The sequence below is a fragment of the Panicum virgatum genome, chromosome 7N, assembly GCF_016808335.1.
Source record: "Panicum virgatum strain AP13 chromosome 7N, P.virgatum_v5, whole genome shotgun sequence".
Classification (NCBI taxonomy): Eukaryota; Viridiplantae; Streptophyta; class Magnoliopsida; order Poales; family Poaceae; genus Panicum; species Panicum virgatum.
Genome location: NC_053151.1, coordinates 50,677,612 through 50,692,330, shown reverse-complemented (window position 1 = coordinate 50,692,330; position 14,719 = coordinate 50,677,612). Strand labels below are relative to the sequence as shown.

General features: G+C 48.1%; 2 protein-coding genes and 1 pseudogene across 5 annotated transcripts; all 3 read right to left on the bottom strand.

Annotated features, from left to right (window-relative positions):
* Positions 1-4,283: 4,283 nt before the first annotated feature.
* LOC120681406 lies at positions 4,284-6,143 on the bottom strand (annotated as a pseudogene).
* Positions 6,144-6,307: 164 nt separating this feature from the next.
* On the bottom strand, positions 6,308-8,236 carry LOC120681594. 2 transcript variants are annotated; one of them, XM_039963138.1, is made up of 4 exons: positions 7,317-8,236; positions 7,016-7,201; positions 6,619-6,934; positions 6,308-6,583 (listed from the first exon to the last, which is right to left on the bottom strand). In XM_039963138.1, exons 1-3 carry the CDS (start codon positions 7,797-7,799, stop codon positions 6,620-6,622), a joined length of 984 nt encoding a protein of 327 aa, XP_039819072.1. In that variant the 5' UTR covers positions 7,800-8,236; the 3' UTR covers positions 6,308-6,583; position 6,619. The 2 variants fall into 2 exon arrangements, with proteins under 2 accessions (XP_039819072.1, XP_039819073.1); XM_039963139.1 differs by having other exon boundaries at positions 6,308-6,572; positions 6,627-6,934.
* Positions 8,237-8,512: 276 nt separating this feature from the next.
* Positions 8,513-14,180, bottom strand: LOC120681593 (probable receptor-like protein kinase At1g49730). Of its 3 annotated transcripts, XM_039963137.1 has the most exons (11): positions 13,839-14,180; positions 12,841-13,392; positions 12,486-12,764; positions 11,357-11,618; positions 11,223-11,275; positions 11,066-11,133; positions 9,977-10,066; positions 9,806-9,890; positions 8,922-9,586; positions 8,724-8,828; positions 8,513-8,596 (listed from the first exon to the last, which is right to left on the bottom strand). In XM_039963137.1, exons 1-9 carry the CDS (start codon positions 13,948-13,950, stop codon positions 9,054-9,056), a joined length of 2,034 nt encoding a protein of 677 aa, XP_039819071.1. In that variant the 5' UTR covers positions 13,951-14,180; the 3' UTR covers positions 8,513-8,596; positions 8,724-8,828; positions 8,922-9,053. The 3 variants fall into 3 exon arrangements, with proteins under 3 accessions (XP_039819071.1, XP_039819069.1, XP_039819070.1); XM_039963135.1 differs by having other exon boundaries at positions 8,724-9,586; XM_039963136.1 differs by having other exon boundaries at positions 8,513-8,828.
* Between the last annotated feature and the right edge of the window lie 539 nt (positions 14,181-14,719).

Below are 14,719 nucleotides of genomic sequence, written 5' to 3'. Positions count from 1 at the left end.
ACCAGTTCAAAAGATTATTACAAAAACCAACTTAAGTAAAACAGTTATTCAAGCCATGATTATAAGTTCAGAGTCTAAACAGCGGAAGATGAAACACGATCTCTACGACATGTCGCCAAAAGTATACCAAGCTAGCCCAAGCCGGGTATCACTCGTCATAGTCATTGCCGGCCGAAGACGTATCCCATTCTACGGACCAGCCAGGAGGCAACGAGCAAGGATAGGTCAAGCTAGCGACCTGATCCTCAAAAGTCATACCTGAAAAAGGGTTTCAACAGCAAGGCTGAGTATTCTAATACTCAGCAAGACTTAACCGACAACGGGTATAAGTAGCCCACCTTAGCTAGATTATGCAAGGCTTTGTAAGGCTCTGGTTTTCCTTTGCTGAAAAGTAATAAAGAGTAGGTCCTTACTTTCAAGTTTTAGCTGCAAGATTCTAGTTGATTAACCATTCTATGTAAGCATCTACTAACCATTCATGGTGAAACTTCTAAGCAAACATCAAGATTAATAAGAATATTGTTGCTCTTATTACTCTGTGTGGCAAAGAGATCAAGCAGTCTCATTTCATCGTGAGAGGCGGACGATTCTGAATCGAAATTCAACCTTGCAAGGGTAACCTAGCACACACGTCTGGAATACCGTCGGGTCATTCCCAAACAACCGTTAACCTTTCTTTTCGGCTTGTGGATAGTGCCACTCTCCCCGACTACAGGGCTCCAAGGCCGAACCTTGTCCCTAGAAGTCGTAGTGTTGCGCAACATAAAATAAAACCTATCCCTACTGAGAGAGTGGGAGGTATATCCACTCCCCGGTCCAATCGGCTACTAGGCTTGCCGCGTACCATATTTACGGCATGTGACTAGTACTTTAAAAAACTTAACCAGCACTACCACACACCGCGACCTTAGCAAGTTTATCAACACAGACGGGGTATCACATAAGGTCATGATATCGAGCACAACCCCGTCCGTAGTCCTTATATTGATAACAAAAAGTAAACAGGAAATTCCTATAAAGCTCGCGAGTGACAGGCGATCACTCGACTTTTACCGTTCCTATAAGCTTAGCAATTACTCGAACTCAAGTCTAGTGTTCAGTACATTGGTTCCTAGGATCATGCATCTAGGTTTTCAATTCAACTCCTATGAACTGTAAATGCACAAGTAAAATAATACAGTAAATGAAATTAATTTGAAGTATAGGTTATGTCCGGGGCTTGCCTTCTCGGTAATTGCTAACTATTTCAGCGCTAGGCTCTTCCGAACTTTGGTTCGGGGCTTCAGTTAGTTCCGCAGTGTTCACTTGAGCTTCGAGATCACCTCCGTCAGATTCCGGAATCAACTCGTACGTCCCGTCTGACAAAGTAGTCGTATCTATATGTAATGCAAGAACAACATTATAAACAAACATGGGCAATCGTTTATAGAGTAGTTAAATAACAAATTTAACTACACAAGGCATCATGATCAACATCACAAAAGAAGTTGACTAACTTAATAAACAAGTGGGGGTGATTTCCTATACCATTAAGTCATGGTTTACAAATAAATCAACAACTCAGAGTACAAATAGAAATAAAATACACCAAAATTACACTAAACAGAACATGAACATACTAAGCTATCCTGCAAAAATCATATGAAGACATGTAACCATTTAATCACAATAAATCATTTATGCAGGCAACACCTAGTACAAGCCTGAATTATACAGATCAAAATAGATCAAAACAGAAGCTCAAAATTTAACAGGAGATCTACACAGGGATGATCTAGCTACTGTGAATTTTTCATGATTTTATATACACGTAATTAATTCAGATAAATTAAACAAAACAGACACCAGTTTAACAAGATTCAATTTTAACTCCTATTCTAGCCATGAACTGAAGCTTAAACTTCCTGGACAAGCTAATCTACTCAAAAAGAACATGCCAAAATAAAATCATGATTTATTACAAAAATAAACTATTTACCATAAATAAAGTGTACTAAACAAAGATTAAAACAAATAAATAGCTACACAAGGGAACTGACCATGAAATTTTTATAGCAAAACAAGTGTTACATGAGTAAACTAACACAAAAATTTCAGAGCAATACAAGCTTTAAAGCATCAGATAAGAAAAAGATTAAAGAACTAGTATTTATTTAACTAGTGACACAAAATCATTTGCACAGCAAAAACTTGCAACAAACACCTACCATATTATGGTTCTACTGCAAAGAGCTTTACACAAGGATTCCAAAACATCAAGATTTGCTATTTTATGAATTTCCTACGATTTTCTATGGAATTTCAAAAATCACTGCTAGAAATTACAAGGAGGTCCTTGAAGCACTATTCCTCTGAGTCTAGAGCTTCGCAGACAGCCCCCTGGGCTTTTCCCAATTCTAACTCGGTGTCCCTGGCCGTGGGGAAAAGAACAGAGAGAGGATGGCCGGCCCAAATCCGGCGAAAGGAGTCGCCGGCGGCGGGGTTGGGGTTGGGGGAAACGACGAGCAGGCCAACACGGACCTCTGGGCACCCTTGGCTGGTGAGGAGGTGGTCGGAGGACGTCGGTCCACGGCGAGCGGCGGCAGTGAGGGCTCGGAGCACGGCGGCGGGGTGGTTCCCGTGGGGTTTGGGCGAGGAAAAGCGGTCGAGCAGCTGCACGGGCTCACGTCGGAGCTCGTTAGGGGGTTAGGCGCGGGCGGAGGAGCTGCGGAGGCGCGGTTCGACGGCGAGGGTGAGCTCGTCGGCGTGGATATGGGCGGCAGCAGCGTTCCGAGCTCTGGGAGTGGGGAATTGGCAAAAGAACGAGGGATGAAGCTCTCTGGGGTACTTGTATTGCGGCTGCGCACGAGAAATCGAGCTCTGGGGGTGTGTCTTGGCCGGGCCACGGCGACGGCGAGGTGGCGACCGCGAGATGGTTCTGGGCGGCGTGGCGAAGGGAGGGAGCTCCAGCGCGCGGGGAAAGTGGGTCAAGGGGTGACGCGTGGGGCGGCGGCGAAACTGGAGTTGGCCTCCGGCCGGCCCAGAGCGGCGGCGGGCGGCGTGGCACCGTCGGTCGGCGCGGGAAGCAGAGCAGGCAGGCTGGGGAAGAAGACAGGGACCTAAACAGAATTTCCAAAATTTCAGGGACCTAACTGTAAAACATTGATAACTATTAATCTAGGGCTCAAATGAAAAAGTGCCCCAACATGAAAGTTGTTCAACTTTTCAAGATCTACAACTTTGATGTTGTGCAAAAATTTATTTGACCAAAGATTCAAGAGCTAATTTTTAAAACATAGAAGGGAATTTGAGTTCTAGGAATTTTGTCTTTTTCAAGCAATTTCACTTCAAATATGGGCTGATTTGAAAAGTTTCTTGCCAAGCAATAAATGCACTGAATTTTGCAAAAACACCCTCCACAAAGCTATAATAGCACACCCTATTCTATATAACTACAGAAAGGACCTTGCATAAAATCATAATTACACACATAACCTTTTATAATTACAAAAAGATCCTTTTTCAAGCAATTCAAGCACATGATGCATGATTTGGTTCTAATTACCCTAAATTGGCTATTTAAAAACCTGGGCCGTTACAGGGTGCACGATAAGGAGGGAGTCCGGAGCTCCTGCCGCGGCCAGGGGGGAGCTCGACGTCGTCGCCCTGGAGGAAGGCTCCGTACTGTCAAGACTCGGGAACTCCGCTGCGGCCGCTTGCGAGTTGAGGTCAAAGCCGCCGCGGGCAGGGGGACCGTGACCAGGGCCGCTCGCCGACGGCTGCTGGCTCCAGGCGTTGGCGCCGGCGAAGGAGTCCTGCGAGGCCCAGTCGTTGCCGTTGCCGTCGAAGCCATCCCCGTCCATTGTGGAGCTTGGAGACAGGGGGGTCCTGGACAGGCGTTGGCGCTGGTCGGGGGACGCTTGGCCGGGGAAGCTGCTTGGAGGGGGGCCGCGCCGGGGAGCGCAGGGATGCCGCGCCGGGGAGAAGCTTGGAGGGGGGCCGCGCCGGGGAGCGCAGGGATGCCGCGCTAGGGAGAAGCTTGGAGGGGGGCCGCGTAGCGGAGCAGGGACCAGCTCGAGCTCGGAGGGGAGCAGCGCCGGGGAGGGTGAGCGCAGGGCGGAGGGCGAGCGGCGGCGCCGGATCCGCCGCCAGGCGCCCTGGTCGCCAGGGGGTTGAACGGAAGGGGGTGCGCTGGCTCGGGAGGGGAACGGGTCGCCACAGCTAGATCCGGATTGGAAAAAAACGTGGGCCCCACAACTCTAACCCAAATAAGTACCCCTTGGGGGGATTGTTTTTTGGGTTAGTTAGATACATCTAACCCACTCTAACCCATCCTGTTTGGCTACTTTTGAGTTAGATGGCTCCAATCTAACCCATGGATCCAAACAGGGCCATAGTAGAGCAGCTAGCAGCACGAGGGTTGAAGCAGACAGCATGGTCCAAGACACTGAAGACGATCCGGCGCTGCACACAAGGCGGTTGTGGTGGTAGGAGCAGGCCGACTGCTTGGTGTTTGAGCAGAAGGTGATGATGTAGTCGGCGGCGGAGCAGGTGAAGATGCTGGTGGGGTCGTCGTAGGCGTAGCTGTAGGCCGTGGGGCACGCCGCCTTGAACTTCTTGGAGTAGAATGTGGGCTGGCACGTGGCCGGGTTCCCGAACTGGCCCCGGCAGCAGTACTGGTCCGTGTCGAAGACGTCGCAGGCGCTCCGGCACGCCACACCTTCACCGCCAGCTCCGACGGGCACGTCTGGCGCAGGTCGCCGTCGCAGCCCGCGGCGCTGCAGTTGCCCTGGCCATTGACCGGCTTGATGACGATGGGCAGGTTAATTGAAGCCGTCCACCAGGCTGACGTCGTAGTAGTGGACGGCGGCCAGCGTGAACTCGGCGAGGCTGGCCGGCGGCGCCCCCGACGCGCCGCACCGGAGCGAGGAGCCGCAGGAGCCCGTGGCGCAGGAGCCGTTCCCGGACGCGTCGAAGCTGCAGTCGGTGCGGCCCGACCAGCCGACGGGCGCCGTGAACACCATCGACTGCCTGGGGCGGAGCGCGAAGCCGCCGCCGCCGAAGCTCTCGCCGGGGGTCGCCGCGGGCCAGATCACCGTCTTGCACTGGTTGATGATGGTGAACACGCGGGCCGAATGCGCAGAACCAGCTGATGTTTTGTATTGTATAGTATATTATCATCATGCATGCATTGCATTGCATTGCATTGTATATCAATCAATCAATCAGGAAATTATGTTTAGACGAAGCAGCTAGCTAGCACGCAGTATCTGACAAGAGTAAGAAGAAGAAGAAGCAGAGGAGAGGCAGCAATTTCAGCTTGTCGTCCATGGTGAGTTGTTGATGATACATGCACGACTACTACAGTTCGTTTTCGCTGTTTCCTTGGACAATGCAACCCGATCGAACCCTACGAGCTGAGCTAATCGTAGGTGATGTGCGCGCGCGGGGAGAGATTTAATAGCGCCGGAGATCGAAACGAAAGAATACGTGAGGCAGGTCGATCGGGCATGATGACCAGACCAACAAGCTAAGCTAGGTAAGGTAAACCACCTTGCTTGCGTTGAAATATAACTGCAGAGTTGCAGCTCTCCAGATTCCATTCCATTCCTCCCCCTCTCTTGCATTGCATACAAACAGCACACACATGCTGACATGCATCGTGTGCTTTCGTACTACCGATTCTTATCGTCATAGTACTCATAAATACAACATTATTGATCAATCAGAAAGGAAACCCGCATCGATCTCTACTTGTGCACAAGTATATAGATAGATAGATAGATAGATAGCCTGATGATCTCCAAACAAAGGCAAATCCACTCCAAATTATATTCTTACTTTTTCCTACCAGTGCTAGCTAGGCACTTCATCTTGGCCCATGCCGGCCCAATTTGGCCACCTGCGCCTCTACGGGGGAAAGCCCAGAGCCCCTGCGATTCGATTCCTTCAGTTTCTCCAGACTTGTTACTTTCAACTGGGAATGCAAAACGCTGCAGGTTGTGTGCAAATCTATCTACTGTTGAGGATGCAAATCTGGTGTCATGCCCATCACACAGGCTGATTATATTGTTGACAGTGCACAGCTCCTCCTGTGCTTGCGTTGATAGCCTTGCCTTGCCACTAACTGTCCAGGCCGTCAGTGCAAATGTCTTGCACGCCATCAGTTTCAGTTTCAGCTAGACTGGCATGGTTGGTTGATTGGGATCGTGACTAATGTACTACTAGTGTATACCAACGGTATGCCATCATCAATGTAATTGCTCCTCTTAATGTTGTTTGACACCGGAATGCAGGCATGGTCCATCAGTCCGTGTACTCAGCTAGCTAGCTGGAACCAACGATCTTATGATCTGTCTGTCTTAATTACTCTTACAGCAGCAGCAGCAGCCATATATGATGGGCAAAATTAAAGGACAATAATTAATACACAGATCGAGGAGAGAAGAATAACAATACTATTACATTTAGAAGAAGAAGAAGAAGAAGAAGAAGAAGAGATCATATATATGTGTGATGGTGGTTTTCTGTTTTTCAGCTGATGATGATCGATTCGAGGATGATGAAGAATGAAGATAATTAAATACATTCAGAAGAAGAAGAAAAAAAGAAGAAGAAGAAGAAGAAGAAGAAGAAGAATTTAGGAGGAGTAGTGGCAGGCCTTCTCCAGCGAGATTGGCTTGTTGAGCTTGTTGGGGTTCATCACCACCCTGCACTCGACGCCCAGGGTGAACTTGGGCTTCACCAGTGCGCCCAGCACGTAGGCCCGCGAGTGCAGCGTCGTCCGAAGCACCATGGGCACCGGCGCCACGCTGCTGCTGCTGCTCGCCTGCTTCCCGCCGGCGCCCGGCGCCGCCGTCAGCGTCGGCCCGCCGCCGTAGAGCGGCACCTTGTTGCCCAGCACGGCGACGCTCACGGTCCGGCGGCTGCTGCGCGCCTGGTAGAACTTGTTGAGCTGCAACAATGGCGCGTGTCAAGATCGGATTGGAATGAGATGTACACACATCCAAGGCAAACAAATAGCTAGGCAACGTACGTCTCCGTTTGCTAGCGTTAGCTGGCTGTAGGAGAGCTGGAAGGGGTCGGCCGTGACGTGGATGCCGAAGAAGGTGCCCTTGTTGCGGTAGGTGAACTTGACGGTGGCGTTGGTGGTGGCCATGTCGGTGGGCACCAGCGACGCGTCGGTGCCGGCCTGGATGATGAAGTTCTCGAACTTGATGCTCTGCAGCAGCCGGAGATGTTAAAATTCAGTCTTTTTTCTTGGCTAATAACTAAATTGGAATAAATAAAAATTCAGCTGACGATGAATCAACTACTAAAAAAATAAAGTGAGTGACCTTCATTACGATCTGCGGCTTCTGCGATCTGCTGGCCCCCCAGAGCACGAGCGCGAAGAAGGAGAAGAGCGCGACGAAGCCGAGCACGAAGACGAGGAAGTAGTAGCACTTCTTGGGCACGATCCTGGTGCGCTCCTCGTCGTCCAGGAGCCCCTCCTCCTCGATGACCCCGATCTCCTGCCATCCCTTGCCCTGCGGCGCGCCCTTGCGGGCCGCCGCCGCCTTGTCCCCCTTGGATCGCTTGGGGTGGCCCGAGAAGCGGCTGGAGGAGGAGTCCCTTCCGACGGAGGAGTGGGAGTGGCGCGGCGACGCCATGGGGCTGAGCGCCGGCGTGGAGTGGACGGAGGTGGCCGTCTTCTCGCCGTCGTGGGAGTCCCGGGAGGGGCTCTGCACGTAGTAGACGGGGCGCGTGCGCGGCGGGGAGCGCGGCGGCGAGGAGGGCGCCAGGCTGGTCACCTCCGAGTCCGTCTTGGCGTGCGGCATCTTGCTTGATCTATCAGGCTGCAGCAGCCTCTACTCCAGTCCAGCAATGGCCGGGTGGAGGCGGTGGCAGTGAGCAGAGGAAGCAGGCAGGCAGCGTTAACTATAACTAGTACTCCTAATAGCAACCTCTAATTAAACAAGGCAAGCAAGGGCGAAAGAAAGAAAGAAAGAAAGCGAGCGTTAGTTGGCTGAGACCGTCGGTGGAGGAGAGTGCAGCAGCTGCTGCTGCTGCTGGACTACTGGAGGGAGTGATGGAGGAGCATCCCCTTTCCTTTCATTCACCAGCTGATCAGCAGCCAGACTCGCCTCTTCATGTGCGGCGATTCGTCGGTTGCGAGACAAGACTCGCCAGTTCATGTGCGGCTGGCTGGCTCCAGCTCATGCCACCACCCACCTCACCTGCCACTGCCACCGCCACCAATCCACCATCCATTCCGCTTGGATTTGGATCTTCTCCACCTTTTTTTACCTGATGAATTTCAACTCCTTTTACTCTCTACTACTGTAGTAGACTCTAAACAAGTTTACTCAGATTTTGACCAAAGGCATGACTACCAACAGCCACATGGAACATGTGCTCTTCACATTCAGCACTTCACAATCCCATTCTCTTGCAAAATTATATAAACAAAAAAAATACTGCACCAACCGCTGCCCACACCAACAAAAACCATAATAAATACATAAAAGAAACAGCAATCAGCTACTACTTGCCTACGATGATGCATGGGACTGACTGTCCCCACGTGGCCAAACGCATTCACCGACACCAAGCACGCTACTCAGACGAGATCCATCTGCAAACAGTTTTAGGTGAGAGGAAAAGAAAAAGATCCACACAGACATCCTCATACCAGCAACACCATGTTCTATAAAGAATGCTAAACCCTGCTGCCTTCTCAAACAGTCTCTGCAAAACCAGACCTGCATTCTTCTGCTTCCAGCAGGATCAAACAACAGCTCTTCCTCCCACCTTCTGTCCTGGCTTCGCCTCAACTAGCACACAAATTACAGTATCCTTTTCTTTTTCTGCTACGCACAACAAGTTCTACATTACAACTACTACTTCTTGGGACAAATATAGCTGACTCAACTGAAATTCCCATCAACAGGAGCCTCTACCTTGGTATATATAACTTGCACAACACCATGAGCCGCTTCAGCGTCAACATGTACCCAACCTGACAGAACCCTTGACATTATCATGAGCAGGCAAAAATTTTGCACCTGTGTCAAAGCAGAAAGCAGATTTCGTCATAGAGTTTCTGGGGGCGATTGAGTCTGCCCACTTTCAAGTAGCATGCTACGGCTGCAGTAAGATCTCGTTGTGCTCGATGAGGAATGCAGGGACCTCATGTCACCGCTGTGGGGGATCAGCTCGTTCCGGTGCTGGGCGCCACTTTTGCTGCTCCGAGGATAAAAGCCCCCCTCGGCGTCTTCCATTCCCTCACCAAAGCTGCCATTGCCGGGATCCAGCCTCTCTGCGAGCATCCTCAGCACCTGCCTGATGGATGGCCTCTGCCGCCCTTCTCTCTGGGTGCACCACTGGACAATGCCAATCACCAGATGCAGCTGGTCCATGTCAATATCGGACCTGATCCTCGGGTCTACCATTTCAGGGGAGATCACTCCAGAGGACAGGTGCATCTGAGCCCACTCAACCAAGTTCTTGTTGTCTTGGATTGCTCTCCGTCCAGTCACAAGCTCCAGGAGAAGCACACCATAGCTGTATATATCACTCTTCTCTGTCAACTCTTGAGTTACCACGTATTCAGGATCCATGTACCCTGCAGTTGATTCATTATAAGAGATAGATGAGCAGGCTTATCATTAGCTTGCTTTCAACAATCAACCTTTCTTGATTGTGTTCCTAAGCTGCAATCTATTCTAGCATCACCTACAACATTTCCTATGTATTTTCTGTGGACAACTAACTGAAACTGAACATGGATATAAACTGTTCCGCTCTATAGTTGTGTTAGCAGACTCAATTGCTAAAATCTAACCTGGCGTTCCTCGTATATCTGTGTTCACAGCTTCGAAGCTGATGGCCCCAGTTCTTGATGCATGCGCAAGGCCAAAATCAGCAACCTAAGTATAAGATGAGGAAACATTCAGCAAGCATAAGCATAACCATGGTTTATAAACGGTTACATCAGGGCACCAAAAGACCATACCTTGGCAACAAAATGCTCATCTAAAAGAATGTTGCTCGATTTGATGTCTCTATGGCAGAGTGGAGGGTTACAAAAGAAATGGAGATACTCCTGAAAAAAGAAGACGGCATGAAAATCCACTGTCAAGAAGTAATATTCATATCAAAAGAAGCTTTCACACATAATCAAGAACAAAAAAAACTGACGAAAGGCAGCTTATAGAACCCCAGGATAGTATACATGTGAAGTGCAGGAGAGACGATAGGAGCTAGCAGGGCCAACTGGCAAGCATGAACTATGGCCCACAGAAGTCTCAGCAGACACAAATAGAGTTGTACATGTATCACTAGTCAATATATTTTCCTCCTTCAACACCACAAAACTATTACTCTTATTCTTCTTCAGGACCTCAAGGAAAGCACAATAACTTGAGTGTTACTGAAGTATCACAGCTAGAACAAACCAAGTGGGGCAAAACACTATCGCCACATGTAATAATTGTTGAACCAATTTTCAAACAGGACCTCCAGATAGGGACCATCTCTTTCAAAAGGAGTGCAAAATGCTTCATATAGTACAGTGTACACACACCAATGGATGAGTTCTGTTATTGAATTTCTAATAGGACTTTCAGAGATGGGACCATCTCCCAGAAATATCTCAAACAGCTCTCCAGAATTTGATACGATGATCACACATTCAGGAGCTTAATGGCATTTCTTACCTAAGGGTGGTTGCTATGGATGAAAGTGGGAGGAAGGGAGGGACAAGAGATGTCCAGCTACAGTTGGTGCTACTTCCATAATTAGCTATATTGTTCTTGGGAGAAATTTCACTGTGAACTGTACGCCAGTCTCCCAGCTCAATGCTTGTAATCCAGATGCTGTAGCCATTTTAATGGGTACAGTAAACAGCAAGCAAGCAACAATGCTGCCCTAGGCTGAGCAAACTAAAGAAAAATGTTTGAACTAAAGATCAACTAAGTCAAATACTGTAGTTATTAAAACAGTATGATTACTTCATTACTGATGGGTACTGTCTGGTGTTTTACTAAAGCATGGACAAAAGACAAGGCAGATAGAGCAGTTCAATTTGCAGCAGCGAACTTACAAGAGCATTGGCCACATCCATTGCAATCTGTAGCCTAGTCTGCCAGCTTAATGGCTTCCTTCCAGATGCTACAAATTCAAATCAGAAGTTCAGAACACAAAAGAGCAATTCAATATGCTTTGTACATAGACAACATCTGAAATAAATGAAATCATACAGTGCAGGTGATCTTTTAGGCTTCCGTTCGCCATGTATTCATATACAAGAAACCTGAAAATTCAAATGTAAGATGACCACTATCACTACATATGACATGTAGTACTCACAATGATGCAAAGGAAACAGCTTTACCTTTCTTTCTTTTCAATACAGAAGCCCTTGAGGGTCACGAGATGACGATGATGCAACCTAGCCAAGAGTTCCATTTCCCGACAGAACTCTTCTTCGGCTTGTCTTGAAACCTTGTCCATCCTTTTCACTGCGGCGACAGAGGCATCACTAAATTGAGCTTTGAAGACAGTTCCGAAACCTCCCTTTCCAATAACTGTGCTGAAATTGTCCGTTGCTTTAGTTGTTTCTTTGTAGCTATACCTTTGGAACATTGGTGATTGGCCTGAACAAGGTAAACAGAGAGGTTTGTATCAAAAAGACAAAGGTAAAATAAGATGACCTGGTTAGTTTTTTTTTACTCCCTATCATAACAAAGCTTCAGCAAAACTAGATCGGCTCAACATTACACATAACAGACAGCCTTTTTGCGATTTCTCTGTGCTTCCTGCAACAAGTTTGATGCAGAAAAGCATAATCAGTTGGCACTATGCAAGTTTCTGACGCCCATGGCAACATTGATATAATAACCGGAAACAATAAGCTTAGCTGTGTACAATATACATGATTGGTGAGATCATGAACAAAAAGTCCCATGTTTTGGTTATAGGCTTATAGCTTATGTAGAACTAGGCATATAGCCCGCGCATTTGCGCGGCTAGTATTGAAAATTCAAAAAAATGCATGTCGTTGTATCCTTACATAAAAAATATACTATTTTTTTACCATACATCACCTATTCATTATCGTAAATTATGCCTTATTGTTGGTTAAAACAATTCAAATATAGTCTACCGATAATAACAATTTGATTTGTTGAGCTTTAATAATATTATGCATATAATTATATTTATTTTTGTTTTATTTTGATTGATTGTTGTTAGCTTTAGTTTTTATTAATAGTATATGTTTGTAATTGATACATAGCTAAATGGTATTTTATATTTAATTTTTCATAATGGCATTGGTGGGTGATTTTTAGTTAGGCACAGGGGTATTTAAGGCTAATTTTATCATAATGGCAGTGGTGGGTAATTTTTATTTTTATATTTTTCTCCGATTAACGTGGGAATTTTTAGGCCTTGAGAGCGAACGTGGAGGCTCCGTTTGTTGGCCAAATAATAAGATAATAGATGGAAGTTTGTGCACAAACCTTCAGGGTATCTCCAGGATTGGTTGTGATGAAATGTGTTCTCTTGATTCTGAGCAGGGAATTCAGCATTCTTAAGCTCTTTGCTCTTTTTACGAATCAGTACCACTAATATGATCTGCAGAAGCACGGCAAGCAATATAACCCCTATCCCTATCCCTGGAATAGCTGTAATCCGATAATGCTGCTGATGTTTCTGTGGAATACTCTTGATCCTTGGCGCTGGAGAATCAACAGTGACATTTGGAGAGGATGCTGGAGTAGATGTGACAGAGGATGGTCCTGGTGTGCTCCCAGAGTCAGAAACAAATAACTGGGTGGTCATCAATCAAACACAAAAATGTACTAATAGTTATACCTGGAAAAGTGGTGATTCCTTGGACACCAAAGAAGCATGTGACAATCTCGTCATATGAAAGAAAACCCTCTTGAGTCGCAAGCGTTACAAAAATTGCATTGCGGCACACACTCAGGGCAACATTATCATCTGAACCGATGAGGCGATGAAGGTACACAATGCCATAATTCAAGCAAGTCTTGCAGGTGATATCCAGTGATAGAGCCCCCCTGCAGCTTCCAATAACATCATTGAAATTCGGGGATTGCATCATTTCCAGCACAGTATCCCGTCCAGCGCACTGATATGAAACCCTTATTTTTGGGCCTAGCCCGCAAAAGACATCCGCGTCAGTGGGGATGCCCCGCAGCTTGAATGTTTCGGACACTGAGCTGAGACAGATCTCTGCAAAGGCAGGAGGGACGCCCAGCCTACCGGTGGCATTGGTGTAGCGAGCAATGGAAATGGCGACGAGAGCATTGATGTAGCGGCAGCAGGCTGGCCGCTGGGATGGATCAGAGCAGGCAGCCGAGGCTAATGTGAAGTTTGCCCAACTAAAATCCAAAGGGCAATCTGTAGAGAGAGAGGGGGGGTACTATTAGTAAAATCCTAATAATGTGTAAGCTACAGGGTACGCGCAGATTGGGTAAAATGGATGCTTATTGCTCCGTAGGGCAATCTCACTGAATCAACTAGCAGCTCATTTCATAGGTGGATAAAATTAAAATGTGTGGCATTTCGTACAAAGGTACTATTTTTATGCGGTCGTCGTGCACAGAAGGTCATATCAAGCGTATCCTAGAGATGAAATGTAAATCGGAGAGACTACATCACTTCAATGGAATGGAACTCCCAGAGCAGATAGGGATCGGTGTTCTAGGTCATACTACCAGCAGTAATCATTGCATTTGGATGCCGAAACATGAAGAAACCAGCACATCACGGGAGGATCGCGGATAGCGCGCATGTTTATACACAAGGGGGGTGGGTGGGGGGGGGGGGGGGGGGGAGGAACTGACCTCCGACGGCTGTTGCAGCGGGGCTTGGGGAGAAGAAGAGAGGAGATGAGACGAACAGCAATAGAAGCAGCAGGGGAATGGGGGAGGAGCGGCGGAGGGGCGGCGCCGGCATTTGGAGGCGGCGAGGGGGTGGTGGGGAAGGGGATGCAGTGGAGTGGAGTGTGGAGGAAGGGGAAGAAGAGGGGGGTTTGCTGCCGCTGGGGGCGGCGGCTGGTCGCGGGCGACAATGATTTGTTTTTCGCGTGGCTTCCGGCGTACGAGTAGGCTGCCTCTCCGCCGTGACAAAGCCCTACCTCCTCCTGGGTTTTCAGGCTGCACCCTCTCCAGTCTCCACTCCAGCAGAGCAGCACCACCACCCTAGGCAGGCTGCTCTGCTGCTCCCCTGCCCGAGGCCACAAAACAGAGTGTGCTTCTTGCTCGCTGCTCCTCACAAAGTGCAAGAATCACAGGTATGCCCCCTGCACAGGTTCACGGAAGGTGCTTGATTCCTATTTGTCTGATTTCTTCTTTGAAAAGAATATCTGACACCAAATTCCAAACAAACATTTGCAAACAAGCATTTCTCTAGGGTGGCTGGATTGGCGGTTGCTAAGAGAAAACTTGCGTGTGTCTGTGGTGCGTGCTTGTGGGGAGCGTAGGTAGAAACAGGAACAGGTGGGGAAGGAAAACCAATTTGTTGCTTGTGGCCACAACTTTACACGCAGAGGCAGGTCAGGGCCTTGTTTAAATGCATAAAAGTGCATTCATAAAAGCAAGGTAGTACTTTTGTTTGTATTTAGTAATTATTGTCCCACTATGGGTTAACTAGCCTCAAAAAATTCTGTCGGTACCCCAGGACTGGGGTACCCCTCTTGTTGTGTCTAGGCAGGAGCCTTGTGGTT

What these genes read in the sequence shown, in the direction of transcription:
- LOC120681593 (XM_039963135.1), bottom strand. Translation starts at nt 13,950, where the DNA reads ATGCCGGCGCCGCCCCTCCGCCGCTCCTCCCCCATTCCCCTGCTGCTT. An exon ending in CGCTGCAACAGCCGTCGGAG is followed by an intron (nt 13,393 to 13,838) that starts GTCAGTTCCTCC and finishes CTCTCTCTACAG; the next exon opens with ATTGCCCTTTGGATTTTAGT. An exon ending in TGTATTGAAAAGAAAGAAAG is followed by an intron (nt 11,276 to 11,356) that starts GTAAAGCTGTTT and finishes TTGAATTTTCAG; the next exon opens with GTTTCTTGTATATGAATACA.
- LOC120681594 (XM_039963138.1), bottom strand. Translation starts at nt 7,799, where the DNA reads ATGCCGCACGCCAAGACGGACTCGGAGGTGACCAGCCTGGCGCCCTCC. An exon ending in AGCCGCAGATCGTAATGAAG is followed by an intron (nt 7,202 to 7,316) that starts GTCACTCACTTT and finishes CGGCTGCTGCAG; the next exon opens with AGCATCAAGTTCGAGAACTT. An exon ending in TAACGCTAGCAAACGGAGAC is followed by an intron (nt 6,935 to 7,015) that starts GTACGTTGCCTA and finishes CCATTGTTGCAG; the next exon opens with CTCAACAAGTTCTACCAGGC.